Source organism: Podarcis gaigeae (assembly GCF_964106915.1).
Source record: "Podarcis gaigeae genome assembly, chromosome: 14".
In the NCBI taxonomy this organism is placed as follows: Eukaryota; Metazoa; Chordata; class Lepidosauria; order Squamata; family Lacertidae; genus Podarcis; species Podarcis gaigeae.
The window spans coordinates 18,543,714-18,558,567 of record NC_139690.1 but is presented as its reverse complement, the minus strand read 5'-3'; the positions used below and the strand labels follow the sequence as shown (position 1 = coordinate 18,558,567).

Genomic DNA, 14,854 nt, shown 5'->3' with positions numbered 1-14,854 from the left:
CCTAGGGTGTCCTTCTGTAACCTATGTTTCCACAGTGTGCAGCATAGTTAATATTAATTTATATGTTGTTTTCCCTCTTAAACTTTCAGCTTGGCAATAATTCTGGATCAGTAATAACTTTAATGTGAGAGCTGTAGCACTAGAAGCCCAGGACAAAAGCACAATTCTAGGCGCCATCATTTGTTTGCTTATTTATTTATTTTTCATTCTAAATCCTGCCTTTCTTCCATTGTGGAACCCAAGGCAGCATCTATATGGTTCCAAGGTGATTGCTGACCTGACCCAGACCTAATTAGCTTCAGCAAGGTAGAGTAAAAGTAGTACAGTATCAACAAGATCTTGTAGCTGATGGCAGTCTTCTTAATTTGGGAAATGAGTGCTGTGCCCCAACTAAAATTATAGCAGATCTTTTAATTCAGTCATGTCCATTAGTGTCATTGGGTCAACTTTGATTATGACTAGATTTGGATAAAACTTTGGTTTGCTCAAATTCGGCTAATGATAATTCTACCTTAACATTTTTTTAAAAGATTCAGGCATATTCTTAAGCAGCATCTTAACAACACTCTCTTAGTAAAGTTTCCAAACTTCAAAGTCTTGTCATATGCCTATAATGGGAACAAGTAATTTAAATGCTAGTGCAGCTCATTAATCTGAAGATCCTTTGAAATGCTCTTACTGTTGTCTACAAGAAACTAGGAGCATCTCTGGCATTCTTTTCAGGGTAGCATGACTATTAAGCAGCACAATTGCATGAATGCAGTGCTGTTTACTAGAGCAAGAAGAGGAGCTTTGTGTAGAAACTGAAGCTAAATGTCTGTGTACATATGTTCTACTTGCATATAATCAACATGACTTATGTATCATTTACACTACCGTTGTAGGAGCTGCCACGATACTGGTCTATATATTTTGGAATTATTAACCACAAGGCTGTTAAGGGCATTTAGAACACCAGTTTAGGACAGCTAACTGCATAATGGAAATTTCTTTTTTCCAGCCTGCTAAAAAACCACCAACTATCTGTATTTTCACTGCTGGTGTTTAATGTATAATTAGATCATGCTGATGACCTTTCATGAATAATTCTATTAGCAACACCAAACATTGCACAGGATATGAAAGATGTATGAATGTGTTTGAACAAATTGGATAGGATTGCAGTGCTAGTCAATTGACTATCTGTTATTTGATTACTGTCAAAGATTCCAAAAAAGTCACAAAGTCTGTGTGACTGATAGCCCCCTTTTTCGTTGTATCATGCTGTCCTCTGATAGCAATACATTGAGGGCCCTTTGGCTTTACCTACAAGACTCAGTAAAGTCGTTTGTCTAATTTTAAAAGGGGGCAGGCAACTCTGCGTTTCCTGTATTTATTTATTAAATTTGTATCCCCCCCCCTTCATCAGTAGATCTCAGGGCAGTTGACAACATGCTTTCCTTTATTGATCTACAAACTTTTTCTATGTTCCTAAGCAATACTGACTGGCTGTCCTCTTAATAATGTTTACATTATTGGGAATCAGTTGTTGATTAATGCTCCTGCGTTTGCAACAATACTATTGTGTGTGTGTGGTACAGTGTGACCTAGCTGCAGCTCTGCAATAATTTCAATATGCCTACCTGCCCTCTTCCAAATTGGTAATCCATGTGGTCAACTTTTCCCACTGGCCATGTGCTATAAGTACAGCCATGTCTAATCAGAAGTAAGATTCAAGAGAAAGTATAAATCAAGCATGCACATGTTGCAAATGCCCCAGACTTGGGGCTATCACTGAGACCATTTCATTTGCTCTGGGGTCATGTAGAAGGGATTGGGCTCTGATGTTTTCTAGAGCCACAGTATCTCTTGTAGTTTTCATATTCCTCTCTCTTCTAGTAAATCTGTGCTTCGATATTTGGCTATTGTTTGACTGGTCAGGTTACTGATTGATTGATTTATTGGAGCAGGTGCATGCACATGTGTTTTACTGGTCAAATGTTGACCTGATCTCTCTTCATAATGGGTTCCCAGGCCTTATAGGGCTTAGGACACAATAAGTATTGGAGCACCTCTCTACATAAGAAGGGAAGAGGGCTGTTTCTCTTATGAGCTCCCAGAGCAATGTGTAGTGACATTCTAATGTTGTTGTTTTTCTGTGTTTTGTATTTTTGCTCCAAATTAGTGATAGCTGCTCTGTTTTAAATTTTATTGAGTTTTATTCTGTTGTGAGTCACCTAGAGACTCTGACAGGTGGCAGGTAAAATCCAATGATAGTATAAGCACATAATTTAGACATTCATTATACTTTTATGTTGGGAGCTCAGGTTCTGATGAGCTCACCAGTGTCAGGCATGATTGTTCTCTGTACAGTCGAAAGCTTGCTTTCCACCATTTTGATATGCTCATGACCTCTGTATTTGTACCAAGGACATACTTCTTTTGAGTAATGAACTAGGTTTCCTAATATGCATTGAAAAGGTCCCTCCTGTCTGGCAGCTTTGTATTGCTCACCTACTGATTCCTTCCCACTTAGATTGGTGTTCCTAAAACAGATAAAGTTATCAGCTTTATATCTTTCTCTCCCTCCCCCCCCCCCAAGTTTCTTCTTCAGTACACCAGGAATCATAAATCTGAGATAAAAAGCCATCTGCTTTGGCACCAGGCTGTACCATCTTCCTGATAAGCCTAGTACAGATGTTCTCTTCTTTGAAAGGAAATGCTTTTGTAAGCATTCTGCAGTTGGTGTTTTTCAGAGGTCACTAAATCATACCTGATACCAGATCAATAGGTTGGGGGCTCCAGTTCTATATCTGTTGGACAATGCACTTACCAAGCAGCTGCTCCTTATTTTTACCCCTACACATCACAAAATACTATTCTAGGAAGGAAGTGCCCTTGTTTCAATAGCAGATCTGCTTTCCTAAAGCAAATAAATGCATTTGTTTTCTTTTTAGGTACATTCCACCTCTGATCTGGGGAAAGAGTGGGCACATTCAGACTGCCCTCTATGGGAAGATGGGGAGAGTAAGATCACCGCATCCTTATGGACTTCGCAAGTACCTCACAATGTCAGATGGTGCAACAGCAACTTTTGACCTCTTTGAACCACTGGCTGAAAACTGCATTAGAGGTGAGATAACCAGTTGTTGTGGGTTTTTTATTAGAAGTTTGAGTAAATGTGGGGGAAATACATTACTATTTTTGACTACCATTGGCAGGCTAGGGGGCCACTGCTTTCACAACTCTGGGACATGTTTAGGTGGTTGTAAGCTTCTGCAGCTAGTGCTGTTATGAATCATGTACCAAAAAAAAAAACAGTTTTTACAACCAAGTGATAAGATACAAGGTTTATGGCCTAGATTTCCAGTTGAGTTAATGGGCATGAAATGCTATTCCTCTGACCCATAAATAACATAATGCTTAGGATTAAGGTCTCTAAACAGGCTGTTTTGCCTGTAGGACTTTTCTCTTGTGTATATGGGCTTAATCACATCTGGAACGTGTGTGTGTTTAAAAACAATATATCAAAATTTAGTGAGTAATGACATGTCTTTCTGAAGGTCAGGTATAAGGGGCAGTTGATCCTGCTTGTTTTGAAATGTTGCTCTAGTGCATAGGAAGCTGCTGCTAAATATTCTAAGAATTTCACTCTCAAATGTGGAATTGTACCAGATGCTGGAGGGTTGATTCTTGCTACCAAGCATTGTAAATAGCGATGCAATGAGCTGTAGAGCTGTTCTCAGCAGTTGCTTTCTCAGCAACTTTGATTTGATCTTCAAAAGAAGGAAGCATTGCTGACCAAATGGATATTTTTCAGATAGATGTATAAATCTGGACCCTTTATTTAGTCAACAGACATGCCAAAAACAAACAATTCCTTCTCTTACAAAGTTATTTCTAGTTAGCCTCAAAGACCTTCAGCTTTAATTAGATACATTACCTCAAGGTTCTTCATGAAGAGTTTCAAAATAATGTACCAAAACTGATAGAAATCCTCTCTCTCAGTGACATCGTTTGGAGTAACATCTGTAGTAACGTGTTAAAATAAACTCCTCTCAGTCAGATGAAAGAACCTAGATGAAGAAACTCTGAAATTGTGCAGGGCATATTGTTTATTTCCCTTGATGATATAAACATAGCATATAAAACATCACTACAGATTGAACAATGCACGAGGAGCAAAAATAGCTTTGTTGTGAAATAAATGTGTTTTGTCTTTGTGGAATATGAAACTGGTATAACTAGCATGTATTCTTTTGCTTTTGCTTTAAAACTTGCCTCTCCCGACCTTTTTCATTGTGCAGAAGATATCACAATGGTAATTTGCCCAGGAATAGCCAATCACAGTGAGAAGCAGTACATCCGCACCTTTGTTGACTATTCGCAGAAGAATGGCTATCGATGTGCTGTGCTAAACCACCTTGGAGCTCTGCCAACTATTGAGTTGACGTCTCCACGCATGTTCACTTATGGTAAATATTGGCTCTTTCATCTTAACCTTTCAGAGTTACTTTGCAACTGGACAAAGTCCTCTAATGTCAAAGCACACTAGATGGTGCCTTCTGAAGCTTGAAAGTGTTGTCTGTGATAAAACCTCCTCCTTTTTGCTAATTCCCAAGCAGGATGACTTACTTGCTCAATTAAAAAAAACCAACAGTATTCAAAGTAGCAGCTATTACTTGTGCTAAGTCTGCATTAATTTTGTTTCCAAAGGTTGATTCCTAAAACCCCTCTCTTTACAGTACACTATATTGGGAAACATTGGGAAGGGAAAGTAGTAGGGACAAGATGACTTGGTGAGATAATACCATGATCACCTTCCCAATGTTTTGCCATATATAATGCTTCACAATGGGATGACCATGAGATAGCAATTGAAGATGCAACCACTATAGCATTACCAGCTTCCCAGCGTCTGTGTGTCCAGTACATTCATCCACCTAGAATCTATTTACTCAGATTCTCTTTGCCAGAAAAATAATTGATGTGTAACTTTTCAAGATAGCTTTAGAGCAGTGTTTCCCAACCTTGTGCCTCCAGCTGTTTTTGAACTACAACTCCCATCATCCCTGACTAGCAAGACCAGTGGCAAGGGATGATGGGAATTGTAGTCCAAAAACAGCTGGAGGCACAAGGTTGGGAAACACTGCTTTAGAGAGCAGGTGAGCATAAAGCTGATATCTATTAAAGGAGAGTGGGGATCTCTTTAGCTGATGTAGTCCTGTTGGCTCTTGTCACATCTTGTATCTCAGTGCTTGTGATTAGAATTTCAAGCCTCCAGGGTGTGGTCTACTGCATGGCTGCTCTTTAATAACCATGGTCTATTCCGCCCTCAGGAGATAATTCTGGAGTGTTGTTGAGCAATCCAAAATGTTGTTGTAAAGCTCTGCACCGCCCCTCCTTCCTATGGGAGTTATGTTCTTTGAGGCTTAGGTATGGTGTTCATAAACAAGGCTTGAAAAACATTTTCAAGAATGAAGATGCAGCCTCCCTACCAAAAAAAGTGCTGTTCAATGTCTCTCCTCCCCAAAGTATTAAATATCAAGCTGTGACACATGTATCCTCTCAGGGGCTGGGAAATCAACTCAGTACCTGCTGAGCATATTCCAGGCTGAGCATGCCCAGCCACGGAGCTGCATCTGGTCCAACCCTAGCCACCCTATCCTCTTGTTCTTTTGGGGAAGACATCCTCTGAAAGGAAAGAGATGAAGTGCATCCAAAACCTTAGTATAGGGTTGCCATATTCCCAAATTACAGTCCGATTTTTAAAAATTGCAATCTGATTCCCGGACATGTGGCACCCCTACTTTAGTGCAAAGCTAAGCACCCTTTCCTCTCCCAGAAAAGAAGGCATGCAGGGAAAACGCAAATGAGGCTGCTATATTCTAAGTTTGGGAAGCATGCTGCTTCATAGTCGTGGGAAGGTAAAAGAAAGTAAGATGGTGATAGAGCTGCTGCAGCCCCAAGAGAGCTAATGGGAGAAGGGGGTGAGAGCCGAAGAGAAACTGCATCTGTAGCCAAGGGTCCAATATGAAGCTCACTGTCCAACCAATGTCTGAAATGTTTTGCCAAGATCCCCATCTCCCTATATTCTGTGACCCTCCAGAATATGGAGGTGAGAAGCTTGGCAGTAACTGTTTGTGCCCACCTAAGGGCTGGCAGAGTATCTCAGAAACCCATGTTACGTTGCTTAGCTGGAACACAACATAGTCCTGTTTCAGTCACTGCAAGCAAATCCTGGGGATCAGCGTGGTATTGGTATTAAGGCTTCTTGGTGCTGTCCCTAACTCTAAAAATTCCTGAAGTGTTATTATAATGCCTCTGAGGGCTGTAGCTCAGATGTAGAGCATCTACTTTGCATACAGAATGTCTGGGATTCAGTCCTTATAATCTCCAAGAAGGGTTAGGAGAGACTCCATCTTAAACCATGGAGAGCCACTGTAAATCATTGTAGACCATACAGAGCTAGATGGACCCCATTGATCGATATAAGGCAGCTTCCTAGGTTCCTGTAAATGTTTTTGAAGGAGTGGCCATTGACAGTAGAAAATAATAGTCAGGCCATGTTGGCACAGGAGTGCTATGTGTATGAATACAGTCTTCAGTTCCCAAAAGTTTGTACAAATCCCTGCACATGAAGGATTACAGTCAAATGCACAAATTAGACTTGATCGCTGAATAGCTGCTGGAAATCTGGACTGTGTGCAGCAATTTGGGGTTTTTTTGCAGGGAGGGGGATACTTTATATATAGATTTCTCTCCCAGTTCACAGTTGGAAGAAATGAAAGTGTGTGTAGTATTTTTAGTTACAGCTTTTGGCTGGGACCTGATGACTGCTGAACAGAGAATGAAATATTTTGAAAAACTTGCTTTGATCCTTTTAAAAAAAGGGGGGGGGAGGTTTGCTGCTGTAGCCGGCAGTTAGAGGCTCTGTTCATATGGCAGTAAAAAAGGGAAGAAAAAGGTTCTTTAGAAGAGCAGGTGTGGGTTTCACTATTAATGTGGGTGTATTCTCCCTCTGTATGATCTTCTGGAATATCACTGTATATGTGCAAAAATGCCCATTGTGCTTCAATAATGAACAATGTTGTCAGAAATGTCTGTTGAAGTGCATATGTGAGCTCTAGGGGAAGATTGGGACTTTAGATGCATCTGTGATACGTCATGTTTAATTTTTTTTTTGCTGTTCTACAGGTTGCACATGGGAATTTGGAGCCATGGTGAACTACATCAGGAAAACTTATCCTCAATCCAAGCTGGTTGTTGTGGGCTTCAGCCTCGGTGGAAACATAGTGTGCAAATATCTGGGGGAGAACCAGACTAACCAAGAGGGTGTATTGTGCTGTGTCAGCGTATGTCAAGGGTACAGTGCACTGAGGTAAGCTTGGTCTTGTAGAGCAGGAGAAACTTATGGTAGATGTCTAAGGAAACAATCTGCTGGTCATGGAAATATGATACAGATACCAAAAGCTTTCTTTGGGGTTCAGGGGCATAAAAACTTTAGTTGTGTGAAGTTTTGTTGCTAAACTGTGTTTTGAACTTTTTGCACAAAAAAGGGAACTGGGAACTTACAGCAAATTTCATCATTAAAATTGCTGTTGGCATATTCAGTTGCTGTAGGCGTTTAGCTGAGAGCAAAGGGTGCAAACCATTTCCACATATACCTAACCTATTGATCTGTATTCTTTTACTCAGTATTAGCAGTCTCTTTTGAAGCCTTGTCATGGCCAAATTTTCTGATATCTAGTTATGCCATGTCATTTCAGCTAGAATCATTTCTGCTTACAGTTGTGCTGTGTATTTTGGGTTGAGAGCTGGGTCGAACTAATGCTCCCTGCAAACTACTATAACAGATTCGGGGGGGGGGTATGTATAAGTGAAAAGTAGCGTTGGGGGGCTGCCATTTTTAGCAGAGGAATAGGAGGAGACTAGAGTGTTCTTAACCTTGCTAGCATTTTTTCTGCAAAAATCCAGACCTTTTCCATCTCTCTTTGCATAAACACAAATCTAGAACTCTGGTGTAAAATGGGGAAGCATTAGCTGGGCAGAGGTAATTATAATTAGGAAAAGTGCCAGTGGGAAGAATATTAGGCACACCCTTCCCTCCTGCTGTTCTTTTGTTCAGAGTCACAGTCTCCCAAAACTACTTTGGCTCTGTGTATTTCCAGTGTTGAACTGAGGCTCCAAACAGGATGTATAGTAGTGTCCATGTGTGCACATATATCCCAAGAGATCAAAAGTGACATTTAAAAAAGGACCTTAAAGATGCTTGCTTTGTCTGTGCTACTTAGAAGCACAACACATTTTTATATATATATATATATTTATATTATATTATATTATATTATATTATATTATATTATATTATATTATATTATATTATATTATATTATATTATATTATATTATATTATATTATATTATATTATATTATTATTCTGCCCTATACCCGGAGGTCTCTGGGAGGTTCACAGAACAAAATCGAAACATAAAATCACAAAATAAATAATCAAAATGAAAACAACAACCCAATAAGCCCCTCCCCCCCAAACCCCCACATTTTAAAACGGCATAGGATGTCACTCAAATCAACCAAAGCCCTGGTTAAAAAGTAAAGTTTTTGCCTGGCACCTAAAGTTATATAATGAAGGCGCCAGGTGAACTTCTCTGGGGAGAGCATTCCACAGATGGGAAGCCACTGCAGAGAAGGCTCGTTCTCAAATGCCACCCTCTGGACCTCTCACGGAGGAGGCACACAAAGAAGGGCCTCAGGAGATGATCTCAAGGTCCGGGTAGGTTCATATGGGAAGAGATGGTCCTTGAGGTATTGTGGTCCTGAGCCATTCAAGGCTTTACAGGTCAAAACCAGCACTTTGAATTGGGCCCGGAAACAATTGGTAGCCAGTGCAGTCAGACCAGGATTGGTGTAGTATGCTCAAGCCATCTTGCTCCGGTGAGCAACCTGGTAGCTGAATTCTGCACTAGCTGAAATTTCTGAACCGTCTTCAGAGCCAGCCCTACGTATAACACATTGCAGTAATCCAACCTTGAGGTTACCACAGCATAGACAACAGTAGTTAGGCTATCCCTGTCCAGATATGGGCATAGCTGGGCCACCAGCTGAAGCTCATGGACGGCACTCTGAGTCACTGAGGCCACCTGAGCCTTGAGCGACAGCAAAGGATCCAGGAGTACCCCCAAGCAATGAACCTGCTCCTTCAGAGGAAGTGTAACCCCATCAAGAACAGGCAATCTCCACCCATCTGGTCTAGGGAACCACCCACTAACAGTGCCTCAGTCTTATCTGGATTGAGTTTCAGTTTTTTGGCTTTCATCCAGTGCATTACCAAGGCAAGACGCTGGTCCAGCACTTCCATTGCCTCACCTGCAGATGTAAAGCAGAAATAAAGCAGAGTGTCATCGGCATACTGCTGACAATGTACTCCAAACCTCTGGATAACCCCACCCAGCGGTTTTATGTAGATGTGAAGGTTCCATGGGTCTGAAAAGCATTCCCCAATCAACACCCTCTGGGAATGGCCATCCAAGTAGGACTGGAGCCACCGCAAAGTGGTGCCACCCAACCCCTAGTTCAGACAGTTGCTTCAGAAGGACACCATGGTCAATGGTATCGAAAGTATTATAAAGCCAGATTACACTGGAATATTGAAAGATAGAGTCTTATATTCTTGTCAGTCTCCAAATGATGAGTAGAGGATTAGGAAAGGGATTTCTTGGTGTTCTTTCAGATCTGATTAGATATTTGTACATTTACAGTAATGTTAATTCAGGCAGAGTATGTAGCAAACATGCTTTTTATAGTCCTGTGTGCTGTGGGCAGTGTACTCTGAAAGAAAGGTTAAAAATCGTTTGACCTAGACTTCCGGAGGCGGCGCGAACGGTAATGGCTGCCCTTTCCTAACCGGGAGAGGGAAGCTACGCTGGAAAAGGGTCGTCCGCTACGGCGAAGCGGAGACCCATTCTGGAAAACCGCAGGCAGCGGAAGCCTGCGGTCTCGGGACCCGGCGGGCGCCAGGAGCTACCCCCGAAACGTTGAGGGAACCCCGTAAGGGGCTCCGGATCGCAGAGGGGGTAGCGGCGCTGTGGGTCTATGCGCATTCAGCGGAGCGAAGCCGCGCTGCCGTTGCCGGTGAGCGCCGACCTTTCTTCCTTCAACACAAGATTCTAAAACGCAACAACCCGTGAGTAATTGAGGACTTTACTAAATTTCGGGACTAAAAATATTGAAAATAAGCTGAAAGCGGAGAGACGAGGAAAAGGAAGTCCGTCCTCCGCAGCCATTGACTTTTAAAGCAAAGAGCAGGAGGAGTGGAGGCATAGAGAGAACTTTTGACAGCTCAGATTGAGCACCCGCAGAAATTACTTTTCCCTTTAAAGACTGTAAGCAATTGATTCTTGGACTTTTATTAGGACTTATATACTCCTTTCTTTGTGGATTACAATTCTGTTTAAGAAGCCCAGGTGTCAGAACTGCCTGAGCAGTAGAACTGTCAGACTGCAAATTTGGATACATTCTATTTAAACTTTGAGACAGTCTGAGGGAGCTCAGAATGGTTACGTTCTTGCATTTTGGAACTCCAGTAAGCACAACTTGAAATATTGTGGCAAACCTAAAACCAACTCTGCTAAAACTACTCTTGTGAAGATCCCTAAGTATTGGTTCAGATTTCGTATGTGGAATGGACTCTTCTTCCTAGGACATTTTATGCTCCCCCTAGAGGATTGAGGATTTACAACAAAAACATTGTTTTACTTTCTATTTCCCGGCCCTCTGTTTGATTGCTACCACCTGGGCCGTAGCTTTCCCATGGGAACAACTCAGCTTGACCTTGACTGCTAGATAACTTTGGAATGAGTGGCGCAAAAAGAAAGGGATTAAGAACCAGACAAACAACTCTGACAACCGTAACTGCAGCCTCACAAGCACGCAGATCATCTGTGCCCACTTTGCCCTCGGAGGAAAAAGCTACCTCCCTGTCACAGGCAGGGGAGGAAGAAACTGAGGATTTACAACTAGAGGAGATGGCCTCAGGAGGATCTGGTTCTGTATTAGAGAGAATTCTTGAGAAATTGGAGTCTTTGGAGAGGAAAGTTGACCAACAAACTGCGAAAATTGACCTTAATACAGAAACTTTAAACAAATTATCTGGGCAAGTTGCACAGAATGCACAAGCAATCGGACAACTGAAGGAGGCTGCAGGTGAAAATCAGAAACTGGCCGAAGAGACCAGCCAAAGAGTGGGAGAGTTGGAAAAAGAAGTAAGGCCGCTCAGTAAGCAGGTTGGGGAACACCAGACCTATCTCTCCATGTTGGAACTTCGGAACAGGGAGATTAATTTAAGGATAAGATCGATACCAGAAGTGGAAGAAGGTAATCTAGCTGAGTTTCTGACCAAAGAATTCTCCAAGTTCTGGGGTCTAGAGGAGGAAGACTTTAAAATTGTGTCAGCCTTCAGACTTGGAAGACTTACAAAGAGAGAAAGGCCCAGAGACTGTTTGATTACGTTGAGATCAAAGGAGGAAAGGGACAAGATTTTGGGCCTGCACTACGGAAGCTCCTTGAACATTTCGGACAAAAGAATTGAGATTTTTAAGGACATTCCTAAACAGCTGTTGGATCTTAGATCTGAATATTTGGACTTAGTAAAACTGCTGAGAAGCAACTCAATCATCTTTAGGTGGGATTTTCCCCAAGGACTATCTTTTACCTTTAGAGGGAAGAAGATTAAAATTAGAACTTTGGAAGATAGGGACAAGTTTTTGACTGCCTACGGAGAGGACCTTCATAAAGGACTTGAACTACCCTCAGGGCCTGAACCACCACAGGTGCCTGTACCTCAGAACCCTGAAGACTCACAGAACAAAATACCATCCCAAGGAAACTAAACAGATCTATCCAGGATGTCTCTGCAACTTTTAAGTTGGAATATAAATGGCTGCAACAGTCCGGAAAAAAGGAAGAAAATCTTTCACATATTAAAAAAGGAGCAACTAGACATTACTTGTTTACAAGAAACACATGTGACTAGGCTCCACAGAAAAATATTGGTAAATAAAAGGTTAGGCCAAGAATTTATATCTTCGGACTTAGTTAAGAAGAGAGGAGTGGTGATATATGCAAAGGAGAGCCTCTCACCAAAATTTCTATTTAAAGATGAACATGGAAGAATTTTGGCAATTGAAATACAGCACCAAGGAGAGAAAATTTTGATATTAGGAATCTACGCTCCAAATGAAGGGAAATCAGAATTCTACAAGAAGTTGCATGAGATTATGCTGGATTATCTGGACTATGATAACATCATTATGATGGGAGATATGAATGGGATCGTTTCTACAAACATGGATAGGTCACAAAGCCAAAAGGTTATTAAAGAAGGCAGACTACCAAAGACCTTTTTTGAAATGACAGACAACATGGACTGGATTGATATATGGAGGACAAAGAACCCCTTAGGGAAAGAAGGAACATTTTTCTCTGAAGCCCAACTGACTTGGACAAGAATTGACCAAATATGGATTTCTAGAGGTCTGGCTCCTAAGGTGAAGAAAGTGGAAATCTGCCCAAAGACCTGCTCCGATCATAACGCGTTGAAAATGGACATGACATTATTACCAACCGGCTCCTTTAGATGGAAGATGAATGACAACTTGTTTAGAGATCAGGAGATTATCAAGAAGGCCAAAAAAACAATAAAGGACTATTTTGAGATAAATTTGAACACTGCTGTGGAAAAAAGAACAATCTGGGACGCAAGCAAAGCTGTGATGAGAGGGTTCTTGATACAACAGAACGCCATAAAGAAAAGACTACAAAATGAGAAAAAGGACAAGATTTTGGGGAAAATTAAAGAGTTAGAGAAGAAACTAAGAGTAAACCCGAAGTCACAGCCGATTTTGAGAGAAATTAAACTTCATCAGGCACAATATTCCAAACTGATAAATCAGGAAATAGAATGGAAGATTAAATCAATGAAACAAAAAACATTTGAATCGGCTAATAAATGTGGGAAACTGCTGGCTTGGCAGTTGAAGAAGAGACAAAAGCTGAACATAGTAACAAATTTGGAAATAGAAGGAAGGAATATTCAGAACCCGGTGGAAATTAGAAAATGTTTCCAGAAATATTTTAAGAAATTATACACTCAAGGGCCACAAAAGGAGGAAGAGATTGCAAAATTTTTGGAGAAAAATGGACTTAAAAAACTATCACAAGAAAATAGATCACTCCTGAATAGTAAAATAACACGACTAGAGATAGAACAGGCCATTCAGAATATGAAGTTGGGCAAGTCTCCAGGGCCAGATGGCTTGACCTCCAAGTACTATAAGACATTAAGTGACTATTTGATTCAACCACTGATGGAGGTCAGCAATGAAATTATGGAGGGAAAGAAGGCGCCTGAATCGTGGAAGGAAGCTTTCATCACATTGATACCAAAATCAGAAACTGAAAAGACACAACTTAAGAACTACCGTCCCATTTCCCTTTTAAATGTGGATTACAAAATATTTGCTGACGTTTTGGCAGGAAGACTCAAAAGAGTTTTAAATGAGATAATTCATAAAGACCAGGCAGGCTTTCTCCCAGGAAGACATTTATTTGCTAATACAAGGAACATTATTGACATTTTGGAACTTTTGCAAACAAATATTAACACTAAAGCAGTTCTAATTTTTATAGACGCGGAGAAGGCCTTCGATAATATTTCTTGGAAATTTATGAAGGGGAATTTAAAAGAAATGGGAGTGGGGCGGGGTTTTGAAAATGGGATTGACGCGATTTATTCAGAACAAAAGGCAAAACTGATAGTCAACAATGTGGTTACAGAAGAGTTTAAGATTGAAAAAGGGACACGACAAGGCTGCCCGATTTCCCCTTTGCTGTTTATTTCTGTCCTGGAGGTGCTCTTGAACTTGATTAGAGGGGACCGGTTGGTGCAAGGGATTCAGATCGGAGCGAAACAATATAAACTTAAAGCTTTTGCAGATGACCTTGTTTTGACATTGCAAGAGCCAGAATCTAGTACAAAAAGAGTGTTACAATTGATTCAGGACTTTGGTCGGGTAGCGGGCTTTAAACTAAACAAACAGAAAACTAAGGTGTTGGGAAAAAACTTGACAGATGCAGAGTCAGAACGGTTTCAGAGAGAAACAGAACTAACTGTGGTTAAAAAAGTAAAGTACCTAGGGGTAAACATAACAGCAAAAAATCTGAGTCTATTTAAGGATAATTATGAAAAATGTTGGTCTGAAATTAAGAGAGACTTGGACAGTTGGTCAAAATTGAAGCTTTCTTTGTTAGGCCGAATTGCTGCTATTAAGATGAATGTATTGCCTAAGATGTTGTTTTTGTTTCAAACATTGCAAATTGTGGATAAGACGGAGTGCTTCAGGAAGTGGCAGAGAGATATTTCTAAATTTGTCTGGCAGGGCAAAAAGCCCAGAATTAAGTTTAAGATATTAACTGATGCGAAAGAAAGAGGGGGCTTTGCCCTGCCAGACTTAAGGTTGTACTACGAAGCCGCAGCTTTCTGCTGGCTAAAAGACTGGCTACTTCTAGAGGACACTGACGTGTTAGATTTAGAAGGTTTTAACAATGCATTTGGCTGGCATGCATACTTATGGTATGACAAAGTTAAGATCAATAAGGCCTTTAAGAACCATATTGTCAGGAAAGCAGTGTTTAATGTCTGGACAAAATACAAAGACCTATTGGAAAATAAAACTCCAAGATGGCTATCACCTCTGGAGGCTAAGGCCCGAAAAAGACCCAATATGGAGGCCAAATGGCCGAAATATTGGGAAATAATAGAGAAAGAGGGCAACAATTGGAAATTGCAGAGTTTGGA

The 14,854-nt window shown here is 40.9% G+C and overlaps 1 protein-coding gene across 3 annotated transcripts in view; it reads left to right on the top strand.

The window, feature by feature from the left end:
* ABHD2 (abhydrolase domain containing 2, acylglycerol lipase) overlaps positions 1-14,854 on the top strand; it is a 45,241-nt gene that overhangs the window by 16,233 nt on the left and 14,154 nt on the right. For all 3 annotated transcript variants that reach the window (XM_083712800.1, XM_083712802.1, XM_083712801.1), the window contains 3 exons: positions 2,937-3,112; positions 4,287-4,454; positions 7,177-7,360. In XM_083712800.1, coding sequence (XP_083568926.1) covers positions 2,937-3,112; positions 4,287-4,454; positions 7,177-7,360 — 528 coding nt within the window. The remainder of the gene's footprint in view (positions 1-2,936; positions 3,113-4,286; positions 4,455-7,176; positions 7,361-14,854) is intronic.